General features: G+C 52.1%; 1 protein-coding gene across 1 annotated transcript in view; it reads left to right on the top strand.

The window, feature by feature from the left end:
- The first annotated feature begins 12,450 nt into the window (after positions 1 to 12,450).
- Positions 12,451 to 22,499, top strand: part of Armc9 (armadillo repeat containing 9) — an 85,219-nt gene continuing 75,170 nt past the window's right edge. The window contains exons 1-3 of the mRNA XM_033764679.1: positions 12,451 to 12,545; positions 16,238 to 16,584; positions 19,091 to 19,216. Of these exons, the coding sequence (XP_033620570.1) occupies positions 16,534 to 16,584; positions 19,091 to 19,216 (177 nt within the window). The 5' untranslated portion in view covers positions 12,451 to 12,545; positions 16,238 to 16,533. The remainder of the gene's footprint in view (positions 12,546 to 16,237; positions 16,585 to 19,090; positions 19,217 to 22,499) is intronic.

The raw sequence follows: 22,499 nt of genomic DNA on the forward strand, positions 1-22,499 counted from the left end.
ATCATCACTCTGCCAGCTAGGCAGCAGGCACTCTTCTGAGGACTTGTAGACTAACTGTGCTCTTGCCCTGATTCTAGGCGCCACCTTGTGGATGTTTTAAGGATCGTTGGCATGGAAAAACGCTTTCTTCAAGGACAAGTCCCACAGAGGTCTGTGGAGTAGTGGTCAGCAAGTGGCAAGTCTATGCCCTCCATGCAGCTGCTGCTCACGGCTACCATGAGGACCACTGGGATACACAGTCAACGCACGCTGGTCCCTACCTGGCCCTGGTGAACACAGGGCCAGGGCTTCGAAAGTAAATAAGAAGGCCCTTGGCCTAGCCTTCAAATGGAAGAAGGTAGGAGTGGCCAATCAAGCCGCAGTGAGCCTGCATTCCATCTTAGCTGCCTCGCACAGAATGACTAGAACCCCTTAACAGCTGCGAGAGTCGTGACTCATACCTGTCTGCATGTCATAAACTTTGGGCACTATTTAGCTGGCCAGTGAGAGAGCCCTCATGGATGTCGGCTCCGTGGATATGGTGAGGGTCTATTGCCCACAGCAGGGAGGCTGTCCCCAAGCCAGTCAGACACAGCCCAAGTTCACACAGGTGTGACTTTTATACACAAAACTTTCAGACTGGTTCTGCATTCAGGGTACACCCACTCCCAGAAACAATACTGCAGAGGTCTGGAGAGTCATGGAATAATACGCACTGAGCCAGAACTTGCCACAGCCATGAGCCAGTGCCACGAAGTTAATTGGAGAGCCTTGCATTGAAGCTCCCCTCCTCCCCGAGTCAAAGATTTGAAGCATTGTGTTCTACTTAGAATGGCCGACATGTCCCACTCCTAACGAACTGCAGGCAGGAGCAACTTGAGGAGCTCCTCATCACAGTGTGAGACTGCCAGGCACCTAGATTTCGAGCACAGGACAGTTGAGGTTCAATTTGCCACTAGGAAATCTGTACTCACACGGCTGAATGTTAACATTGACACACTGAATGTTAATGGGTGCACCTGACCCCTTAGGACAGATGGTTCTAGAAAAGGTGAGTTGGGCAGAGTGTGGTGGTCCACATCCATAGTCCCAGTGCTCAGGAGGCTGAGGCGGGAGGAGCACTGAGAGTCTGAGGCCAACCTGGGCAACACAGGGAGACCCTGTCTCAAAAAACAAAACGAAGCAAAAAATTGAAAAGAAAAGGTGAGTTAGGAGTGATCAGAGCCCTTTGGAGCCCCTTGGGGCCAGGATGGGGGAAGGAAATCTGTGCCTTAGCCTGGCTCTGGGTTTGGTGCTGCTAATAGAGATGATGAAGGTCCACCCTGAAACCTGACCATTCCAAGACTAGGACAGCTCGGATTCCCGGGGCTTTGGGGCCCTGACCAAGACCTCACGCTGCAGGGGCTGCACTACTGCAGAGCTCCACTGTATGCACGCAGCAGGCTCGGTCCCCTGCCCTGGCCTTGCTGCTGTCCTTGCAGCCTGGCTCCAGGGAGGAGCCTGGGCAGAGGCTGGCCTGCCCGTCCTGTCAGCTGTTCTTGGAACCAGAACTATTTATTACGCAGCCTTTGGGCAGTTCCCCCAGGGAGAACATCCTGGGCAGGCTGGAGGGAAATGGAGGCACAGAAGAGGGGGCTCATCTGGGTCATCCCGTGCCTCTCCGCCCTGCACTGTGTGGGCAGGCCCAGGGTCAGAGTGTGGCACAGCAAGCTTGGTCACAGCAGTTTGCAGGGCCACACCTGTGTCCCTGCTGGGGACAGAGGACACTGCCTGCCTCTGGCAGGGAAATAAGGACCCAAGGGGCTTTGCTGGGCCAACTCTGGGGCCACAGCCTTTGTTGGGCCAGGACAGGTGGGTCAGGCTGCCACGAGTGGGCTCGGCCCAGGGCAGAGGTCTGGCGCCTGCTCTAGATGGAGTCTGGTAGCCGGGTCACTGAGGCCTGCGTGACCAGACGGGCTGGGCACATGCTGCTACCTACTGGCTCCTGGACAGCCTGGGATGAGGACAAGGCCCTTGGGTCCCCCCGTCCCAACCTGTGCATGGAGAGGGTCAGTGGGAGGTGGGGTCACATGTGATGGACACGCAGCAGGGTCAGGGTTGAGTCCCCTGCTGCCACTAGCCCCAGGGCAGCCAGGTCCTCCTGGGACCAAATATGTGGCTCCTTCACCCAGACTCCCAGATCCCCTTGAGGTTTTGCACCTGTAGATCTGTGAGGTGAACTCAACTCCCCTTCAAGTCCCCACCCAAGAATCCCCACAGAGAAAGGCCCATCTGTCAGCAGGGGCTGCAAAGGTGGCTGTGTTCGTGGCCGAGGGCACCTCAGTGTCAGGGCCCACATGCCTCTGTCCTGTGCCCGGCACTGAGCTGAATGGTGTCACCCAAATTCCTGTCCCTGGGGCCCCAGCACCTTCCCTGGAAAAGGATCCGGGTGCCATTAGTTAAGATGAGGTCACACTGGAGTCAGGTGTGCCTTAAATCCACCACGTCCTTGTAAGAAGAGAGGACACACAGCAAGGGTCACACTGAGAGACCCAGCTGCAGGCCAAGGGACGCCAAGAGATGCCAGCAGCCGCCAGAAGCCAGGAGGGAGGCAAGGACCACATTTTCCCTCTGAACCCCAGAGTGGCCAACCATGCTGACATCTTGGTTTCGACCTGGGGCCTCTGCGCTGGGAGAGAATGGCTTCCTGTTGTCCCCAGCTGGCCCAGTTCATGGTCCTCTGTCACAGCAACCCCAGCAGACTCGTACCGCTGCCATGCCTGCTGCCCTTCCCAAAGTCACCTCGTGGTTCAGAGTGGCTCTGGGGACAAGAAAAGAAGAGGGATGCTAGGGCCACAGGCTTTCCCCCAAGGGACACTCCCCAGAAATCGTGTACCCGTTTCTGCCTTCATCCCCTTGGCCTGCATTGTATCACCTGTGGGTAGGTACCCAGCCAAGACTGGCTGCTTCCTCACTGAGGAAGAGGGGACACGACTGACCTCTACGGGGTGAGACCCTTCAATGGTGACAGTACCTTCATCTCTTCCCAGCAGCACCCTGGTGCCGGCCCCACCCACCTCACCACAGATAGAAAGGTTTTGATTACAGGACACTTCCGGTCAGCTGCAGTGCCCCCGGGCCACCCAGCCTCGGCCTCCTTGGAAGACAGAGTTCTGAAACCTCAAGGTCTCACCCTGCACCTCCTCCACCTCACCCTAAGGGACTGGCCTCTGTGTGAGTGTGACGGAAATACACAGCGCATGTTCAAATGAAATGTGTCATAGTAAGACACACTGCTGTGAACGCTCCTCAGAATTCACCCCTCACTGTGAATACCCCCATCCTCCGGCCCTCACTGCTTTCTGAAGCAGCTCTGGAGTCCTCTTTCCTGAATGTCATTAGTTGTGCTGTCGTCATTGCCCCAGGGTCCTGGATTTATTTAAAACATTTCCTTTTCATGGTCATCTTGACTTTGGGGGAAAAGCCAAAAGTTTTAATTAAAGAAAAAAAAATTTTTTTTTTAATATTCACCATAGTTTTCGATCACACTACAGCCAGGGTCCTGAAGCAGTGGGCTGAGGGCTGCCTTGAGAACAGGGCCCAGGCTCCCTGCAGACTCCACAGCAGCTCTCTCTGTGTGTGTGTGTCTCTCTCTCCCTTTCCCTCTCCCTCTCTCTCTCCCCCTCTCTCCCCTCTCTCTCTCCCTCTCTCCTGAAGTTTTCTGGGGAGGTTCCAGCAACTCCAGACCCTCATCCACAGCAGTGCCATCCCAGGTGGACCTTGGCTGCTGCTGGGAGCTCTGGCCAAAGCTGGGCCCTGCACCTGGGCATCTCCATGATTCCGATGTCACTGCTGGCAGGGTGTGGGGGTGGGGAGCAGCTCTCTGAGCCTCAGTCAGGCCCCATTCGATGATGCGCTCACACCCTGGACTCCGGAGTCAGCCTGCTGGCCATGTCCGCATCTCCTGCACCTGTGTCGGGAGGCCGAGTGTACTTAAACAGAAGGGGTGGACGGGGCTCATGGCATTTTCTCATGGCGGTGTCCCAGCCCCTGCTTGAAGGTGGGGCTGCCAGGACCCTGGAGGGGCTTAGGCCTGGACGCCTCTCAGCATCTCTGCTGCTCCAGCTCCTCACCCAGGTCCGGGGACCTCTCCCAGAGCCACACGGAGAGGGAACCGGATGGGTCTGTCAGGCCCTGGTCCTCCTCTCCTCCTCCTTGCTAAGTAGAGGCTCCTTGGGAGCCTGAGGGGGTCCAGGCTCAGCCTTGATCAGTGCAGGGGCTCAAGCATTGCAGCCCCGTTCGGTGCAGGAGAGGCATGTAATTCCGGCAGTGGGACAGGTGCTGCAGCCCAGGGTAAGGATGGGCCTCAGTGGGTGCTCTCTGGTTCTCTGCTGAGGGACACAGAGCCCGAAGACACACACAGGGAAGGCAAAGCCAAGGCAAGCAGAGTAGCAGTGGGCAGAGGCCTCCCCTGAGTTCCCAGCATGGGAGCTGACAAGGCCCCTATGGCCTCAGCTGTTCAAAGGAAGGTTTTTACCACTGGAGGTGAAGGAGCCCTGGTTTTTGTTTTGGTTATGGTGGTGGCATTGGGGACTGCAGCAAGCTATATCCTCAGCTCTTTATTTATTATTTTGAGGTAGGTTCTCACTAAGTTGTTAAGTTGCCAAGGCTGGGATCGACCTTGCAACCCTCCTGCCTCAGCCTCGCAGTGTGTTGAGATTACAGGCGTGCACCATCAGGCTGGTCTGCCCTTTGTAAGGAGGTGGGGCCCAGGGGGAAAGGGTCAACCATGACTAGACAGAACCTAGCCCAGGGATGGCAGGAAGGAGGCTGCTCTGTGTCACCCGGCCGGAGGTAAAGGGCGGCCGGGTTGGTGATGGAGGTAAACAGTACTGTTTCTGGGAACCTCCCTGCACTAAGCCTGGCTTCCTGGAAAAGAGGCCCAGGGGGAGTGGCATGTCCCCGCAGGGTGGCCCGGCCTCTGCCCTACACAGGGCCATTTCCTCCCTGTCCCTAGCCAGCCCTGCCCTGGGCTTCCTGGTCCATCATGCCCACACTGAGTGGGGCCCCAGTGTCCCCCGGTCTGCAGCACTGACCTCACTCAGCCTCTGCTCCCTCCCAGGCACAGTGAGTCCTCTGGCGAAGGGGCTTCATCCTGGGACAGAGAGAGGCTCACATCATACCCTGGACTTGAGGTCCAGCCTGGCTCTCGAGACAGAGTGTAGCGGGGGGACCAGGCTCAGGGGTGTCTGATGTTACTGTGCACCTCTTCTCTTACCACAAATTACTCTTTTATTGTTGAGTCATCAGCTGTTTATGCACTAGCCTGCCTATCGCCTTGTGTCCCACACAGCTCTGCAGGCCACCTGCAGGCCTTTCTGTGAACTCGACCGACTATTATAACAGAAAGTAGGTTTGAGGCATCAAGGAGGCTGGGAAATGCCTTGGACTTGCAGGAATCCCTTCCAAAAGAGAGCAACGTGTGGGTATCTGACATGCTCTGTGTGTCACGGCCTCCCGTCCTCACGCTGTGTCACTCAAGTGTGGCCCCTCAGCATCCCCTCTTCCAGCTCCAACCAGGACACTGCCCTCTCAACTCACACTGAAGGCCCTGCCCTGTGGATTTTCTTATTTGTATTTTTAAACTGCTTACAAATGAGTAATGGTTCTCCCTAAAATCACAGATGCTGTTATCTGTGCACACTGCTGATGGGAACCTCACAATCTCAACAGTGCAGCTTGGAAACCATTCCGGAAGCCAGGGCTGCCCTTCCGGAAGTCCTTTGCCAACCTGGCCCAGGCCGCAGACCTACTGAGGCTGTGATGTGACCCAGGCCACTGAGGCACAGCGAGGAAGGACAGCTGTCCTGGGAGAAACACATTCCTGGCCATTACTCTCCTTCAAAGAAATCCTCTGCTTTGTGACAGAAGCAGCTTTGGGGGTGCCGGGTCCTCCATTCCAATGGCTCTGAGTCCCCCACACATAGTTAGTTTTGAGCGGTAATCCAAAAGCAGCTTTCCTGGAAGGAAATATTTTTAGCCTAAGCAGCGTCTTACTGTAATTCATCTCTAGATTTATGCCTGGATTTCAAGGCACTGATTACATCCAGGCCCCAGCTTGCCTCCCTCCCCAGAGGCAGAAGTAAACTCCCCTGCAGGAGCTCCCGGACGGAAGCCCCATGCCCGGGCCTAGTTTCTCTGAGTAGATCTAGATCAAGGTGGCTTGATCCTTTTGTCGAGCTCAGGAGGTGACCATGGCCAGCTCTCTCTGCCTCTCTGCCAGTGGCCTCAGTTCCTCGGTTTTTCAACCAAGACAGCAGCCAGGCAGCCACAAAGGCAAACTCTTTCTCAAGCTGGACAGCAGCGTCCCACCCTACAGTGCCCAGGCTGCCAAAGACTCGGTTGGCTCTGTTACCCCTGTCATGTCTCAGTCAGTGCCCGGCTGAAGATACTGGCTGAAGAAGTCTGTATATTCCAGAGCTGGGCGTGGTGGTGCATGCCTGTAATCCCAGAACTCAGGAGGCTGAGGCAGGAGAATTGCTGTGAGTTTGAGACCAGCCTGGGCTACATAGTGAGTTCCAGGTCATTCTCAACTACATAGTGAGACTCTGTCTCAATACAAAACAAAACAAAACAAAACAAACAAACAAAAAAAAACAGAATTCTGTATATTCCAAGAATTTGAAGCCCAGTGTGGTGGCCTACACACTCAGGAGGCTAAGGCAGGAGGATCACTGTGAGTTCAAGGCCAGCCTGGGCCATGTAGCAAGACTCCATCTCACAAAACCAAACCAAACCAAACCACAACAACAAAAAAATGAATTACCCATTATTGAAGGCACTTATAGTTGATATAACACTGTGAACTAATAAGAAAAGTGTCCATTTGGTTTCTGTCCTGGTCTCTGGCTTCTGTCCCTTGGTATCTGGTTGACCGGTGTGTCCTTTGTTCTAAAGAGGTGACTTTTGGTGGGTCCTAGCAGGGGCTGCTCACCAGAAGACTGAGCTGTGGTTAGAAACTTGGAGCCCTCAGCAGCCCCCACCGTGTCCCCCATGGCTGGGGCACCCTCAGGCCTTCCCAAAGAAGCCTCCATCACCATTCCTGAATTCAAGAGCTGAGAGCTTCCGGTTGCTGAGCTATGGGAAATGTAGAGCCACGGCGCCTTCCCTACACCTGCCCTAAGTACCTCTGCCTCTGCTCGTCCGTGTCCTCTGTAACATCCTCTGAATAGACAGCCTTCGCACTACAACAGGCTTTGGAAGGAACCAGTAAGCGCGCCCCTGAGTCTTATGAGGCAAATTAACAGAACCCAAAGGTGGGGGGCATCCAGGGAATAGATCTACAGGCGCCTGGTGAGGAGAGGAGACAGCTCACTGCCGTGACTGGCACCGGAGTCCTTCCCTGTGCAATAGCAGCGGAACGGAGGGGAACCATGGGGTGCTCCGCCGGCACCTGCTGGCCTGTTGCTTGGCGCGCAGGGGAAGCTGCACACATGAGGGGCGGAAGTGAAGGCTGCGCCGGGTGTGAAAGGAGCAAAGCCAGTCTGTCCTTCCCTCCTCAAGAAGAGGCTGATAGAAATCGCATTAGGCTTGTCTGGCTCCAAGTGCCGGAAACCCTACCTGAACCCTTTCGGTAGAGGAAATTGGTTGCTTGACATCTCTCCAGCGGTGGCCCCACTTTCCCAGGCTTTCCAGCGTGGTGAGGGGCACGGCTGGAGGCTGCACTGTGTCCCATTCTCCAGGGACCTGACCATACTTCCACAGAAAAACCCAGAGAAGGAGCAGCTCATCGGATCGCACTGCGGCCAGGGGACAGGCAAGTGTGGGGTATTTTGCGGGAATTTGTGGCAATGTGCCTTTTATGTAACCAATTTTAACAAAGAATGTAAACATTCCCCATTTTCCCCCCTCATACCAAACATAAACTAGGAAGGACAAAAGTAATTCATCCAAGCCAGAAGATACCTGGTTTATCTCAGGCTAATACCAAGAGTCAGGCACATTCCTGGTGCCAGGATCTGATCCCAAAGCCCCACCCACCACGCTAATGGTTTTGTCTATTTATAGTGTGCTGGAAAACTGTGGGGAAAAACCAGCCAGGGTTATTCAGGGGCAGTCAGGGCAGTCAGGGCTCAAGATGGCGCCAGTCATGTCAAGCTGGAGCCGTAGGCTTCAAAAGGGAAAGCAGGGCTGAGGACACGAAGATAACAGGCGCCACACAGTGACACAATCCTGGAAGTCAGTCAGTGCACTTAGGAAAGCAAAGCAGGAGGTTGTGTGTGTGTGTGTGTGTGTATACGTTGCTCAGAGTCCAGGGCTCAGAGGTACCCAGGTCTACATTAACTTCTCTGTACCCCACGTTGCTCCTCTTGTCAAAGACAAAACTTGGACATGTTAGAAGAGTGATCTTAAAAGCTGGGCACAGTGGCGCACACCTGTAATCCTAGCATTTGAGAGGCTGAGGCAGGAGGATCCCCATGAGTTTGAGACCAGGGCTGCCTAGCGAATTCGAGGCCAGTTGGAACTACATGGCAAGACCTTGACTCAAAAAAAAGAAAAGAAAAGAAAAAAGATTGATTTTATTCAGCCTGTAGGACCTCAGAGTCTCCACAGGGTAGCTTCGGTCCGACTGCACGGGAGGGTGGACAGGTTTCAGGTGGAGAAGTGGTGATGAGCCGGTCTGGAAATGTCTCCGTCTGTGCTTGAGTGTTGTGGGGTGGGGGGGTCCGCCAGTCGACCATGGGGCAACACACGAGGAGGACCGAGAGGGCTGTGTCTGTCCTTGTCACAGAGAGACAAGGGTGACACCTGAGTCTAGGGGCTTTGTGAGTCTTACCCAAGCTGCCTTTTCCCTAAGCTGCTTCCTGGAGCACAAAGAGTGGGGATTTCAGAACACAGAGGTGGGGAGGATTTCTAAGCCAGCTGTTTCCCAGGAGCACAGACTTCAGGTGAAGCATGACACTGTTGATTGTGAGATGTGGCACAATTGTCCATCCCATAGACCGTGGTGAGAATCAGAGGAATCTGGGTGACCAACTCAGCACAGTGCTAGCAAGAGAAGCCACCAACGGAGTGAAGAGACATCCCTCAGCGTGGGAGAAAGTTTTATCAGATATTCATCAAAGGACTATTATTTAGAATATACAAAGAACGAAAAAAAACCAGACTCCCTCAAGTTTAAAGACCCAATCCAAAAATGGGCATCTGAAAGGAACAGATGCTCCTCAGATGAAGAAACAGACAGGGCAAATAAATGTACGAAAAAATGTTCAACATCACTGGTCATTCGTGAGACACTGAGATTCCACCTCACCCCAGAAAGAATGGCTGCTCTCAAGAAATCAACCAAAAACAAATGCTGGAGAGGCTGTGGGGAAAAGGAACCCTTCTCCATTGCTGGTGGGAGTGTAAACTAGTACAACCACTGTGGAAATCAGTGTGCAGATTCCTCAAAAGACTCAAACTAGAGGTTCCACTTGACCCAACTATTCTTCTTCCTGGTATCTCCCTGAAAGAGTAGAAAGCACCCTACCACAGTGATATACATGCACCCATGTTTACAGTAGAACGGTGTGTAACAGCTACCCAAATGACCATCAACTGACAAATGAATAAAGAAGATGTGACTTTTTATTACAGTGGTGTACTACTCTGCCATAAAGAAGGATTAGCTTGGCCGGGGATTTAGCTCAGTGGCACCACACCTGCCTTACAAGGGCAAAGCCCTGAGTTCGATCCCCAGTACTACCCACACAAAAAAAGGATGAGCTTCAGACAATTAGAGCTAAATGGATAGACCTTGAGACCTTTCTCCTAAATGAAATAAATTGGACCCACATGTTTAGACACTGCATTGCTTCTCTGGTGTGAGAAACCGGAAGTGGAAATAAAGACTAAAATATATAATAGATACTGGGAAATAGGAAGATGTTCAAATGGGAGAGGGAACAGAGGAGAGAGTGAAAAAGGAAGGGAGGGACAAGAAAATAAGAGAAAAATAGAAGAAAAAAATAAATTTGCTATCCTGCCTCAGCCTACCAGAATTTCAGGAATACAGGTGTAGCTCTTTATAAAAAAAAAAAATTAACATGGTGCTGGCACACAAGGAGCTATCAATTTAGCAAATAAGAATACAAAACACAGTGGGATAGATAGGGGAAGGGTAATAAGGAAAAAGAAAAAAATGTGAGATAATGAGAAGATGGAAATAAAGTGTTTGTAGATGGGGAGGGGAGGAGGGGGTGAAGGGAGGGCAGAGGTAAGGGGAAAAAATGAGAATCAAGACTTATCATGTAGAGGTACAAGATCCCAACAATGAATGTAACTGTACTATATCCCTAAAATGTACCAATAAACTCAATTAAAGCTGGAAAAAAAAAGAATACAAAACAACACAATGTCCTATATGCAAAATCAATATGGCAGTATTTGGGACATATGGTCAGACCTTAGAAGTCACTGGCTTCAGAACTTCTCAAACCTAGCACTTGTTGCATCCATTTTTTTTTTTTTTCAGGCTGGCTTTGAACTTGGCATGGTGAGGTCAAGGGCCAGGAGGAAGTCAAAGCCAAAGTCGCGGTCCTCAGGCGCAGGAGTCCCTGTCCTGTCCCCGGCGAATGTGAAACCCTCACTGACCACCATCCAGGTGCGCGTGCCCTAGCGCATGGTGGGCTAAAGGCCCCACCATCAAGCGCATCCTGTGGACAAGGACTTCAGCCATCAACAGATGCCCGAGTGAGTGGAAAACGTCAGGATCGCCATCCTCACGGGCCTCTTTGAGCCGCCCAAGCCCAAGACAAAGCACAAGCTGGACGTGAGCTCAGTGGAGGGCTATGGAGCCCTTCAGAAGTATGAGAAGGACAAGTTTGAGGAGATGATTTGGCCGATTAAAGAAACCGGTGCTAACCTGGCCATTTGCCAGTGGAGCTTCAGCAATGAAGTGAATCGCGGGCCCCTTCAGAGCAGCCTGCCTGCTGTCGGCTGGGTGGGAGGCCCCGAGGTTGAGCTGATCTTTCTTAAAGAGATTTAACATGTTTTATAACCCTAAATTATAAATTACAAAATACCGAAGTGTTGCTATATTGTTGCCATCAGCACAACCCTCCCCATACCCTTTACTACTTAGAACAGTACCTTCCCCTCTAATTCCCAGATATGAAGCAGCCAAAATTATATTTTCATAAGGTTTCAGGGTTAACACCAGAAATAGGTTTCAAAGAACTGAACTTTTGTGTTGACCATAAGACACGGGTTTCTCATTAAACTCTGTTTTAACGGGTCTCAAAATTCTGTGATGGACTTTTGGTCAAGTTGTTTCCATTAAAAAGTGATTTTAAAAACTGGAGTCTAGGGTGACCTCAAACATGCAGTGCTCTTCCTGCCTCAGCCTCCCATTATTTTTTTTTTTTTTTTTTTTTTTTTTTTTAGTACCATTATTTCTTATGGGAAAGATTCATTTGATACTCTTGGGTTCTGGCATTCGTCAGGAGTTCTGGAAGGAATTTATGGCAAGTACTGAGAAAAATTACCAGAAATTCAACTTTAAGTGGATATTCTGTACAGTATTTTGTTTGGTAAGCCTGGCACATAGTTACGCTTTTTATATGCGTTTTTTTCTTTCTTTCTTCTTCTTTTTTTTTTTTTTTTTTTTTTTTTTTTTTCCGGGATCAGACTCAGTCCGGACTTGAGAAATTTTATTCTCAAGCCACGTTACCGGGAATGGGGGCCCCAACCTGCCAGCCAGGAGCTGGGGAGATGGTAGCCCTCTTCCCTGGCTCCTACATTCTCCAGGCCTCTTCCCTCTCTGGCCCTCGCTGCCTCCAACCTCTGGGTGGGGCCCAGAGCGGGTTTTCTGTCTAGACAGGGGCACCGCCCCAGCCACCAGAACAGTTGGCCACTAAAAGGTGCAGAGCGCTGAGAACTTCAGTTCAAACGGAAAAGGAACAGAGCGTAAGGATCTGAGGTCTAGTTTTATTTTGCTTTCGTTTATTTCTTGTGGTGCGGGCATGAAACCCAGGGCCTTGTGTAGGCTGCGCAAGCGCTCTGCTACTGAGCTGCATCCCCAGCCTTCCTGCTTTGTTTGTAAAACCCCAAATTTCACATTTAAAATATGTCTATGAAAGTTCTGCAGTGGCGCAGGTTCCGGGCGTCACTTCTGGTCCTAGGTGACCCCAGATCCCTCGGGTAAAATGGGAATAGCCACGCCTACTTTTCTTCCCACGAGCGCAGCCCACTGTAATCCCACGGCCAGTTTTGTTTTCTCTGAGAGACCACGAGTGCCCTGCGGCTAGGGGTTAAGCCTGCCTCCCCGGTCACTCCTAAGGCCTATTTGTAAAAATGAATGAGCCGCGAGTTGCGCAGGGAACAGGAGATCGAAGGGCCGAGACGCCAATCCCATTTCAGCTGTGAAGCCTCATTTCCGCCGCCAGGAAATCTCTGGGCCGCCGGCCCTTCCTCCCAGGCTGCTCCGCGTCAGCCGCGCCTTGGGATTGGCCAAGACGTTCCACGTGATGCCAGGCTGGCGGCGGCGGTTGCCCGGGTGACGGATTTCGGACAGGGTGAGTGCTGGGTTGGCGGCGGAGCAGCAGGTAAGCGCGTTCCCCAACGTGCGGTGGCCCCCATCCCCTCCGCCGATCCCGCAGTCCCGGGCCGGGAGGAGCAGGGGTGGGGCGGAGGGCGCAGGGTCGAGGCTCCGCTGACCCCTTGCCCCGAGGAAAACCCCGATACGGTTGCTCCCGCCTCTCCCCTGCGGTCCAGGGCTCTTACCCGCAGAGGCCGGAGGGGGCCGTCCGCACCTCCCAAAGATATTCCCCGCTGCTTTCCGCAAGTTGTTCCTGATCTTGCAGCAGTGGGACAACATTGGAGGGGCGTCCCCTCCCCGAGGCCAGCGGGGAAGTGGCGGTGCGAGCGGAGGCCTGGGGCTCTTAGGTCTGACCTTCATTTTAGCAGTGCACCTCCCAGACACCCAGGCCGAGCCTAGGACTTCATATAATCGACGCAGAAACGCGATGCCTGCTGTGCGAATTGTCTTCCATTCAAATCCCATAGTCTTTACTTTTTCCACCCGGTTTCCAGGCCCTAAATCCTGCTAAGAAGCTTAGCGTCTGCAGGAGTTAGAGCGCTGGTTCTCAGGCTGCGGTGCAGAGGTGTCACGCAGGGAGCTTGTTTAAAAGGCTGATTTCTGGACATCTGGACACCGGCCCTAGCACTCAGTAAGAACGAGCTGGAGTAGGAGATTTCACCTGCACAAACTTACCTGCTGGTTCTGACTTAGATGGTCTAAATTTGGGGAAAATACTGTTCAATGGTTAGAATCAGCATGGATTTAAATTTTCATTTTGTCGCTTAGGAGCAGTGGCAGCACCTTAATTGCTTCGTCTGTAGAAGGAGAATGGAAATGACATTCAGCTCTTGGGTTTAGGAGGAAGAGTAAATGTGACGCATTTTGCATGGTTCCTGCATAAACCCTCCATAGGATAAAAGATTTAGGAGAAAGTTCTGTAATCACCAAGAAAGCCAGAGTACTAGAACACCCAGCGGCGGCTCACATTCACTTAGTGGGTCACTCATCAAGGATCACTTCTCTAAGGAACTGACATTTATTAAACACGGGTTGGCCAGGGAAGCAGGGGGAGAAAAAGCTTTCCAGGTGCAGAGAATCTTGTGCAAAGGCCCTGAGGCTGGCAGGGGTTTAAATTCTCCAAAACAACAAAGTATTCTTGCTTCAGGGCCTTCCAAAATGCCGCCTCCTTGTTCTGGCTTCATTTATTTCTCCCACAGATGTCTTACTAAATACTCTGCTAGGTGCTGTGGGTACAAAAGTTACATACAGCTCTCGGCCTTTAGATACAATACTGCTCTCAGCCTTTGAGACACAGTTATAATTACAACCATAAAATAGAGGTAAGGTACAGAGATGCCCTCAAGGAGAAAGAATCACCTTGCCGAGGACTTGGGGGAGGGTTCCATGGGCGACTCCTGAAGGTCAAGTCTGGACTGAGTTAGAATTGAGTTGAGTTTGCCTGGGAGGAGGAATTGGGAAGAAGCAGGTATTGAGGGAAGGGCCCAGGCTCACTGTGTGCAGGGCTGACGCGGGGGTTTGGTGGTGACAGGGTCCCCAGCCCCTTTGACGTTCATGCTATGGGCAGAACCAGTTGCCACTTATCCTTGAGGCAGCACCCGGGGGAGAAATCTCTACCTGGCTCTCTCTGTCTCCTTTCCTTGTGGAGATTTCAATGTGCGGGTCACTGCGGCTGCTTCCTCCTCCTTACTCGTGGGCATCGTTTCCTCCAGTCTCCTCTGTCTCCCGCCTCTCTGGTTGTGAGCTTTTGTTCTTTATTTTCTTTTTTTATTTTTTCCAAGACAAGGTCTCACAATGTAGTTTAGACTAGCCTTGAACTCACAGTGATCCTCCTGCCTGAGCCTCCTAAGTTGTCATGAGCTTCTTTTTACTGTCACCTCTCCAATCTGGACTTCAAAATTCCCCTCTCTGACCCCTGCCTCTGTCTTCCAGGTCACTGATGTGTCCCCTTTTCTCCATGCACAGCCCCTTGCCGGCCTCCCTGCCCCAGCCCCACCCCAGCATAGCTTTGATGTCCCTTCGATGCTAGACTTGTCTTTCCCCCCGTCTCTGCTAGCACAGCCTCCTGGCTTAGCCTCTTGCACCCCGCAGAAAGCACCTGGAGAATGCCACAGAGCTGCAGGCTGGGGCCCTCCTAGCTTCCGCTCCTTGTGTCTTCGGCTGGCTCACAATACCGGAAGCCCTGCCATGTTGCCTTGGTCTGTCTGGTACCCACCGTTCCTTGCTTCCAGCCATCCAGATGCTTCTTACTCTCAGCTGCGACCCTGTTTTGGCCCTGGATCCGTACCTCGTTGTGAGCTGGACCCCACAGCAGCACCTCGGATGCAGAGCCACACGTGCAGGCGCTGGCCGTGGATCAGGGGCTCGGACCCCACCCACGCGTCCCCTTCTCAGGGAGTGGCGTCTGTCCAGCGGGTGTCAGCCTTCCTTCCTCCTCTCACCCCACACCCAGCCCCTCAGCTCATGCCACCTGTGCAGTTTTATCTTTTTGCTTTTGGTGCTGGGGATTGAACCCACCAGGACTTTCACCCTGAGCTGCATCTCCGGCCCTTTTTAATTTTGAGACAGGGTCTTGCTATGTCTATAAGTTGCCCAGGCTGAGTTTGAACTTGTGATCCTCCTGCCTCGGCCTCCTGGAGAGCTGGGATCACAGGTGTGCACCATCGCACTGGCTCACCTCTGCCTTTTATATCTGGAGTCAGAACAGCTGCCCTGGCTCCTGTCTCTTGTCTTGAGCATACTGTCGGGCTTGCAGCAGGATGGGCATGGCTGGGTCCTCCCCTCTGCTACTCTCCCTGGGCTTCCTGCTGCCTCACCCAAGGCCTAAGCCACCTGCTCTGGCCCCCGGCTCGCTGTGCCCCAGCACCCAGCTGCCTGAGCCCTGCACCCTCCACCCGCCTCTCCTGCTCCTCTCTGCTCGGACGCCATCCTCCTCTGGCCTGTGTATGAGGGGACAACGAGTGTGCATCAGGAGAGGCTGCAGGCAGCCAGTGGCAGGCTCGGGGACACGCAGGGCCAGGGCCACAGAGAGCAGAGCTGAGGCCCAGGGGAAGAGGACGGTATGGAGGCCGAGCTGTGTGTGCACCGCCGGTCACGGTGGGGACGCTGATGGAGGCGGGAGAGGGGCAGGCAGGTGCACCGCTGTGTCCCTTCGGACCCTGAGACCACAGCAGGGAGATGGAGGCTGTGACACAGCAGCCCCGGGGAGAGCTGCCCTGGCTCATGGTGTCAGGCTTATCAGGGTCAGTGGGCTGTGTTGTGGCAGGGGACACAAACCAAGGTCCCAGCGCCCCTCAGGGATCACCCCAGCCACCCACCTTCCTGCCACCCCCAGAGGCTCCACTTACACCTGGTGACCGAGGCTTAGGGATGTGGCTTTGAGTGACCCGTGACCCAAACCACAACACTTAGCAAATTTAATCTTCCTGACCTGGGTACGGATAAGAGTAAAGTCGCAGAGTCACACTTTCTGTTACTGTTATTTTTATCTTTTGAGGCAGTGTAGTTCGGGCTGTACTTCGCTATGCAGTTCAGGCTGGCTCTGAACTCACTGTGTAGCCCAGGCTGGTCTCGAACTCACCACAATCCTCCTGCCTCAGCCTCCTGAGTGCTGCGGTTGCAGGTGCGCGCCCCACACTTGGACGGACTCACACTTTAGAACTGCAGATGCTCTGATAGGTCCTCCATTTTATCTTCCAGATGAAACAGCCTCCCCGTTGGGGCACCCGCCGGCGGTGGCACAGTTAGTTGAGAGCCCAGAGCCATCCTGTCTTCAGGTCAGACCCAGAGGTGGCCACAGGCACGGGCGGCAGGGAGGGGACAGGCGCCTTGTGTCTCAGGCCTCCAAGCCGGGAGTCGCAGGAGGCCCCCACCCCGACCCACCTCTCTGGGGAGCCTCCTCCCTCCACCCAAAGCCACCTGCTCAGGGTGGCCTGAGAGCCCGGTCCTCTCTGTTCGCCTTGCACATTCGCTGAGGGACTCCTGGCAGCTTCAGCATGGGCGACGTCCTGGCTCACAAGTCGGAGTTGCTGGGACTGGTGAGAGAGGTGGGTCACGGGGCGCGGTGATCCTTTCTCTTAGTTGTACCTCTTTCTTTTCCATTCTGTAATTTTCCATGCATTGTATTTTGCCTAAGTTCCAAACGGAGGCAACTGTGCGTGCTCTGCCTGACATGCTCACGAGTGACCCTGCCCGCTTTTGAACGACTTCCTATGTTCTGTTCTTTGTCACAGGCACTGTTTCTAATTCCACTTCAAGTGACAAATTCCCAGGATTGTACTGTTCTAAGCCAGAGCCATCAGCCTGGCCTGCCCAGACTGCATCGGCAAGCAGCGTTTACTTTTCTGTTAGTAGTGATAGGCCATTTACAGCCTCCTTCTAGAACAACTATTTTTTTTCTCATACATTTCTATGATGCTGTCTTTCTCAGCTTTTTGTTTGTTAGTGTTTTTTGTTTTTGGAGACAGGATTTCACCATGTAGTTCAGGCTGTTTTTGAACTCACTATGTAGCTCAGGCTGACCTTGAACTCCTGAGATCTTCCTGCCTCAGCCTCCCCAGTGCTGGGATTACAGGAGTGCACCACCATGGCTGGCCTGTCTTTCTCAGTTTTTACAGTATGCAGTGATAAGTAGATTTGAAGCCCAATCCCAAGTTATTTCTCTAAGAGGTGGCAGTTCACCAACAATTTCTAGACTCTATTAAAAACTGGTGATAAAGCTGAGCTGACTCAGTTGCTCTAAAGACAGTTTTTGAGGGGCTGGGGATTTAGTTCAGTGGTTCTGCCGCCTGCCTTGCAAACTCAAGGACCCGAGTTCAATCCCTGGTACCAAAAAAAAAAACCAAGAAAGACAGTTTTTGTGGTGATCCTCCTGCCTCAGCATCCTGAGTGCTGGGATTACAGACATGTGCCACCATGCCCAGCTACACCAAAGTCGTGGTGTTGTTAGGGCAGAGGGGTTCGTGTACATTTATGTTTTCTTTTGATTTTTGTGGTACTGGGGACTGAACCCACGAGTGCTTCTACCACTTTTATTTTTTTATTTTGAGACAAAATCTCACTAAGCTGTCCTAGTGGGACTCAAATTTGTGATCTTCCTGCCTCAGCCTCCTCTGGTGCTAGGATTATGATGTTCCTTTTTATAGCCTTGTTGAGGTAACTGACCAAAATGTATACATTGAAGGCACAGAGTTTAGGTTTTGACATACTGTGAAATGATCACCACCCTCGGGCTAACTTGTACACCTGTGGCCTCACATACATGCATTTACCTGTTGCTTTTTCTAGTGGTAAACTTAAGAACTAAAAATCTACTCTCTAAGCACATGCTGAATACACGGTCAGTACTCTTAACTTCACTTAGCACATTGGTTGAACGTTAGCTCTCCAGGCTATACTCATCTTGTGGGAATGAAATTTGTGCCTTTGACCAGCATCCCCCCATTTTCCCAACCCCTGGCAACCACCATTCTACGCTCAGCTTGTGTGAGTTTGACTGTTTGCATTTCTATATGAGTGAGATCACACAAATCCCCATACTCAGGAGGCCGAGGCAGGAGGATTGTTGTAAGTTTGAGGCCAGCCGGTGCTACATAGCAAGACCCTGTCTCAAAAACAGAAGCAAAAGTAAGATCATGCAGGATTTGCCCTTTGGCTTATTTCACTTAGCATTTATCCTACGGGTTTATTTCCTGAGGCCGGGTAATACTGCGTTATATGTACATACCACATTATTGTTATTATTATTATCAGTATTGTTATCATCGCTTGCAGTGCTGGGCATTGAACTCACAGCTTCACATTGAGCTACATCCCCATACTTTTAAAATTTTTTTAGTTTGAGACAGTATCTTGCTAAGTTGCCCAGGCTGGGTTCAGACTTGCAACCCTCCTGCCTCAGCTTCCCAGAGTGCTGGGACTACAGTTGTGTGTCACCATGTCCAGCTACACATTTTCTTTCTTCATTTGTCCGTTGGCATGGCCATTGTGAATGAGGCCATGCCACTGTAGGAGTGCAGATATCGCTCTGAAATACTGCTTTTCATTCATTTCTATCAGCACCCAGCAGTCCTGTGCTGGTCCCATTTTTAATTTTTGAGGCTCCCCCACCCCAATACACTTTTCCATACTGGCCATGCCAATTTATATTCCCACCTGTAGTGTACAGGGGATCTCTTTTCTCTACTTCCTTGAGAACAGTTGTTTACGTCTAGTCTTTTAGATAACAGGCAGTAGTACTTCATTGTGGTTTTGCTTTGCTGTTCTCTGAAAATTAGTGATATTGAGCCCTTTATTTTGCTTATTGTATGCTTAGTTATCTATTTTTGACACAGAGTCCTGTTATAAAACTTACTATGTAGCCTACACTGACCTTGAACTCAAAGCAACCCTCTTGCCTCAGCCTCCTGAGTACTGGCGTTGCAGGTGTGCACCACACTGCCAAGTGTTGAGCCCTTTTGTGAGTTTTATTTGGAGAAATATCTGTTCAGGGCCTTTGCACAGTTATTAACTGGACTGTTTCTTTTCTCCTGTTGCTTATGTTCTCTTTTACAGTATTTAGATTTTGCCGAATTTGAGGATACCTTGAAAACATTTTCAAAAGAATGCAAAATAAAAGGAAAACCGTTCAGTAAGACAGTGGGTGGCTGCTTAAAGGACTCCAGGTCACCAGCTATTCAGGTAAGGTTTCTGAGTTTTCATCTCTGGATGAGAGGTGCCCCTGCCAGAAGTCTTGGGTCCACGAGGGTCATTTAGATCTGCAGGTGTCACTGGTGAGTCCAGGGTGTCCCCTGGTCTCTCTCCAGCGTTCAGGCTGTGTCACGCACGCCCATCTTCCCTGGGTCCCTGCTCCCCAGGGCCAGGTGCAGGTGCAGGAGGAGCAGCTGCCCCCATGCCCAGTCTCTGCCATACTGAGCTGCCTGGCACAGAGTCCCCAGCCCGGCTAACGGTGCCACTGAACCACACAATTAATGGTGCAGATGATTGAGCTAGGCATGGTGGAGCACATCTGGGAAGCTGAGGCAGGAGGATTGCAAATTCAAGCCCAGCCTATAGTGACTTCATGAGATTCTGTCTCAAGTCTTTTTTAAAAGAAGGTGTGTGTGGTGGGGAGGGCTGGTGATATAGCTCAAAAAAGAAAAAGAAAAAAGAAAGATTATTCACAGTGTGAGACACCTCTCCAGAACCTACTCGTCTCCCACACCTGAAAACTCAGTGTCTGTTAAGCAGCTGAGTCCCCAGTCCTCAGCCATAGCATGAGGCCTTTGTTGTTGTTGTTGTTGTTTAAGACAGGCTCACTTATTTGCCCTGAATGGACTTAGACTCTGATCCTCCTGCTTCGGCCTCCGTAGTGGCTGGGATTGCAGGCACATGCCACCATGCCAGGCTCTCTCTGTAATCAGACTCTTATGACTCTGACTGGCTCTTGATCCTCAGCACAATGTCCTCAAGGCTTATCAGTGCAGAAGTACAGAACAAGACTTCTCAAGTTTTCACTTTTTTTTTTGTTGTTGTTGTTTTTTGGTTTTTTGAGGCAGGGTCTCACTATGTAGTTGAGACTGACCTGGAACTCACTGTGTAGCCCAGGCTGGTCTCGAAGTCACAGTGATCCTCCTGCCTCAGCCTCCTGAGTGCTGGGATTACAGGCGTGCACCACCACGCATGGCCATGTTTTTCACGTTTTAATAATTCCACCCTGTGGATGCCCACGGACCTCCCCTGGGGGCACTGGGACTGCTTCTGCCTCCTGGCTATTGTGAATAATACTGTGATAGACATACAAGGGGAACTGAGAAACATGATGATGTTTAAATTTTAAAACACCAACTTATTACAGTAAAAGACACAGCACCAAGAACAATGGGATAAATGTGGTGGTAGTAAGGGGAGTATTTTGAGGTAAACTAAAGGCAATATGTCTTTTACTGCAATAAAATTTTGTATTTTAGAATCATCTCTCATTGATCAAATGTACGTGGCAATTTCTGTCAAATAAAAACATGATGGTGCGTCCTCATCCACCAAATTTGGCAACATGTGACTTCTGGCTCTCCCCCAGAATCAAAATGACCAGGAAAGGTCAACGTTTTGAATCAAGGCAGCCACCGCAGCACAAGCGAAGACACTCATACAAGGAGACTTCCTGAACTGCTCTAGAAAGTGGCAGGGATGATGGAATGAGTGTGTTTGAAGCCAGGGGGGATTAATGGCAAAAAACAGAACAAACCTCAAAATCCCAGTTCACCTATTTGCTGACCACACCTTGTAGGTGTCGTATATCTCTGCAAGACTACTTCCGCTTCAGTTTTCACAGACATAACCCAGACGTGGTCATACAGTCGTTCCATTTTGGAGGAGTTTGTTTTGAGACGGGGTCTTGCTGTGTAGTTGAGGCTGGCCTCAAACTCACTCTATAGCCCAGCCTGGCCTTGAACTCGTGGTGACCCTCCTGCCTCAGCCTCCCAAGTGTGGGGATTATAGACATGCGCCACTATGCCTGGCAGGCTGTTAGTTGCATTTTTAATTTGTTGACGAATTTCCAGACTGTTTTACAGAGAGGTTCATGAGGGTTCCTACTTTACCCACGTCTTCACCATCTTGTTACTCTGTGTTGAATCGTAACATCCCAAAGGATTTGAAGTGTGGTACCCTGTGGTTCTGATCCACATTTCCCTGATGTTTTGGGGTCCGTTTTTCTTTAATGTGACAGACCATGACACATTTCCCAGACAAAGAGCACTGTTTCAGCCTGTAATCCCAGCGCCCAGGAGGCTGAGGCAGGGTAACTGCAAGTTCAAGGCCAGCCTGGGCCACGTAGTGAGACCCTGTCTCAGGCACCCCCAACCTCCCACAAAAGCACTGTTGCAGCAGAGCTCGCTCCATGCCAGCGGCCTCTGAGCGGCATCACCAGGCACAGGCTGCAGCATGTGATTGCCGTCGCCAGTGGTCTTGGTGACTGGCATTGACAGCGTAGTGGGAACCCTTACATTGTGATCACGCAGTGGCCGCAGCAGGTTGTGTGTGTCTGACCGCAGGGACCATCCCAAGCTCAGATGAATCGTGAGCTGGCACAGATGATGATGGCTCATGGCCCCAGGACTGCAAACAGAGCTCAGACGGAAGCATTGCCGGGTGCAGCCTCTGCCAGGCCAGGCTGCTGCCTTGAAAGGCCTCGGGCTCTGCTCCCTGTGGCTGGTGGCTACAGGCTTGGGGCTGGGCCAGGGCGTGGGTCCCTTGGTACCCAGGCTCCCCCAGAGTCTTCTGGAGCAAGGGGGCGTCAGGGACCCCTGACCACCTCATCACCGCTTGAGCTTCTGCTGACTGGCGGGCAGGATTTCACCTGAGGGATAAGTCATGCAGAAAGACTGCGTGTGAGGTCATTTTTTAAAATATAGCAAACCACAGCCGGCGATGTAATTCAGCAGCTGCCCCTGCCTGGCAAGCGCAAGGTCCTGAGTTCGATCCCTGGTATGGGAAAAAATAAAATGAAATACAACAAACAGTGGCCAAATAATGGTGCCAGGCGGCACCCTCTGAGCTTCGCAGCGAGGCTCTGAGTCGCGGCTGTGGCCCTGGTTGTCTGCTGCAGAGAGGAGGGCGGCGTCCATGGTCTGACCCACAGCTGTGCCCGGCCTCGTGTCCTGGGACTCCCAGGAGTCCATCCCAGGCCCGTTGAGGATGTGGCATGTCCCTGTTGCCCTGCTGTGGCCTCCTCGGCTCGGATCCCCATTTCCGGGGGTGGGGGTTTGGGTCGTGGGGAGAGGTGGCCCCCTTCCACTGGGTTCGCGCTGTGTCTCCCGCAGCAGGAGCTCCTGGCCGCCTTCAGTGGCGGGGACCAGAAGGCATTCTTCCGCCTGTGGGAGGAGCACATCCCCATCACTGTGCGGGACGGGGACGCCCTGGCGCAGAAGCTGGAGTTCTACCTGCACATCCACTTCGCCCTCCACCCGCTCAAGCGCGGCAC

This window comes from Fukomys damarensis, unplaced genomic scaffold (genome assembly GCF_012274545.1).
Source record: "Fukomys damarensis isolate Sample0158 unplaced genomic scaffold, DMR_v1.0_HiC HiC_scaffold_16, whole genome shotgun sequence".
Classification (NCBI taxonomy): domain Eukaryota; kingdom Metazoa; phylum Chordata; class Mammalia; order Rodentia; family Bathyergidae; genus Fukomys; species Fukomys damarensis.